This window comes from Hydra vulgaris, chromosome 01 (genome assembly GCF_038396675.1).
Source record: "Hydra vulgaris chromosome 01, alternate assembly HydraT2T_AEP".
Taxonomy (NCBI): domain Eukaryota; kingdom Metazoa; phylum Cnidaria; class Hydrozoa; order Anthoathecata; family Hydridae; genus Hydra; species Hydra vulgaris.
In genome coordinates, this window is record NC_088920.1 from 43,479,673 (window position 1) to 43,482,301 (window position 2,629).

At 29.7% G+C, this 2,629-nt stretch overlaps 1 protein-coding gene across 1 annotated transcript; it reads right to left on the bottom strand.

The window, feature by feature from the left end:
* Positions 1 to 920: 920 nt before the first annotated feature.
* Positions 921 to 2,260, bottom strand: LOC136074429 (uncharacterized). The gene is made up of 2 exons (XM_065786747.1): positions 1,763 to 2,260; positions 921 to 1,670 (listed from the first exon to the last, which is right to left on the bottom strand). Exons 1-2 carry the CDS (start codon positions 2,258 to 2,260, stop codon positions 921 to 923), a joined length of 1,248 nt encoding a protein of 415 aa, XP_065642819.1.
* Positions 2,261 to 2,629: the final 369 nt, after the last annotated feature.

Here is a 2,629-nt window from a genome sequence, read left to right on the forward strand (position 1 = left end):
TACCTTACTTTTTTAACTTATCTCCCAAATGTGCAAGCAATGTGCTGTCTCAATATGCTCATTATTTCAGATCATGTAAAATTGATTGATACATGTAGAACTAGATGAATTCAGAAAGTTAGAGGTATAGATGTTTTTTTTGATAATTATATTTCAGTTTTTTATTCAATGGAAGAAATGTCATGCAGTGAAGGTAAGTAGGGGAGATGGGGGCGCATTGATCGCCGTAGCAGTGTTTTGAAAATTGCGCAGAACCTGAAAGAGATGTAAAAACTTATTAACTACGAAACACATGTAGAACTATCTGGCTTTTGGAATATATAAATATTTTGATTTAAAAAAATGATAAACATGAATAATTTTAACTTTTAAACAACCCTCTTAAAAGATCAATGTACCCAAAACTATGGGGTACTATGATCTCCGACTTGGGGCACATTGATCTTATATGCGTAATATTATCTAAACGTTTAACACTTCTATAACTAAATCTTGTAAATAATTTAGTCAAAGGGTAATATTGTATAACATAAAATACATCTAAATTTTTTAATTATTTTTTAAATATAGCAGTTAAACCCACTAGTCTAATTTTTAATTTAAAAATGTATAAATCACAGCAGCTATAAGCTACCCGCTTTATATATGTTTAAAACTTTACAACAACTTGAAATTTATAAGAACTGAAATATAAAGACTGAAATAAGAATACAACTTTTAAGTTTACAAAACTTGTTAAAAGTACAATATTTTGATTAAGAATATTTCATCATTTGTGAAAGTCAAGTTGCGAAGCAGCTTTTGGTTTACATTTTTTATTCCTAGTTTTTTATTCCTAAGCAAGTAATTCTTAGTTTCTTTCTTATCTTTTGTGGAGACTTTTGTTGATTTTTGGTTTGCTTCAAAATTTTCTTTTCTTTTTACAAACGAATTTCATTTCTGACAGGAGTATCAGTCAAGATCCTTGTTTTTAACTGCCTACTTATAACTTTTTTTTTTCTGGCAGATGCTTTTGGGTAAGGTTTTAAAACCTCAGGTGAGATTATAGAAGCAACACTTGTTGACACTTTGTTTAAAATACTTGTTTCAATATTTACTATAGTTATTTCAGACTCTATGTGATTAACATGTGCTGGTATCATTTCAGATTCCATGTTGTTGACAGGAGTGATAGTAACTGTATCTGGAGCAGCTCTATCTGTAACTGATGATGGTAAATATTCGTTATTTTTGAAAATTTCAGAATTGAATGGCTCAATGCCAGCTACTCTAAATCCTGTCTGTATATTAGATGGTGAGAAAGCTTTTGTATACGGTTCTTGAACTATTGAAACAATATCATAAATGGTCATTGGTCTTGGGTTTAAAACCATCCAATTATCACATGCAGAATTGTAAAACCTTTTCAATGGTCCAAAAACAGTTCTATCTAATGGCTGCAATTTATGGCTGCAATGCGGAGGAAAACTTATCATTGTAATTCCGTGTTGAATTGCAAGCTCCAAGCCTTTAACAGAAATATGACTTTCATGACTGTCGAGAAGTAACAAAACTGGAGATTCCTGAGAACAGTTTGAATATTTAACAAAATGTTTAATCCATTCTATGAAAATTTCTGAGTTCATCCAACCAGAAGGATTTGCAAATCCCACACATCCAGGAGGTCCTTCCTTAATTATGTAATCATGAAACTTTACCCTAGGAAAATAAATAATGAAGGAATGGAATTTCCAATAGCATTAGAGGCACAACATGCAGTTACCAATGTTCCTCGTTCTGCAGATGTGATTCTTCCTACTTGTTTGCTTCCTCTACCAGCTAAAACCTTTACCGGCTTTTGAACGGTTGTTAAACCAGTTTCATCAACATTATATATATTTCTTACCGTTTTAAGATTTTGAAAAAACTCTCTTACAGTGTGTTTGTTAAAAGCTGTTGATCGAGCGAAGCTCGTTACTTCAGGTGTTCGTAGAGACAACTCTGGTTGTCTTTTCATAAAACCTTGCAACCAATCAATGCCTGCAATTTTATTTTTGATCCATGATGATGGGCATATCTTATTGTTTTTTAAAGCAAATTCACATGCCAATAATTGCGTTGACCTAGTTGAAAGGCCATAGTTCATTTTTGATGCAATTAGTAAATAACTTGATAAACTTTTTTCATCTTCTGCTGTAAAAACTTGTCTATTGTTGTAGTTAGGCTTGAAAGCTTCATTTGGATTAAGCCTCTTTTTACGACAATATCTTTTTAAAGTCATTCTATCTATGTTAAACTGACGTGCTACAACATTCAGTTGTGTTCATTCTAAAACTTTATTAACAGCTACTTTCATTGTTTCACTTGGTATAGCAACTTTATTTGTTTTTTTAATTCTATTTCTAACCATTTTAAGATCTGTAAAAAAATATATCAATAAAAACATATGTTTTTAATAAATGCTAATATTTAACATAATAATATTATGTTAAATATTTTTTAATTATTATGTTAAATATTATTCTTTTGATATTATAAAATAATAGTATTACTATTACTAGCTTATAACATAAGTAGATTTAAAAAATGAAATGCTAAAAGCTATTGTTTGTTTATATATAGTTTTTTTTTAAATTATAAATACAATTCC

What these genes read in the sequence shown, in the direction of transcription:
- LOC136074429 (XM_065786747.1), bottom strand. Translation starts at nt 2,260, where the DNA reads ATGACTTTAAAAAGATATTGTCGTAAAAAGAGGCTTAATCCAAATGAA. An exon ending in CTGCAGAACGAGGAACATTG is followed by an intron (nt 1,671 to 1,762) that starts GTAACTGCATGT and finishes TACATAATTAAG; the next exon opens with GAAGGACCTCCTGGATGTGT.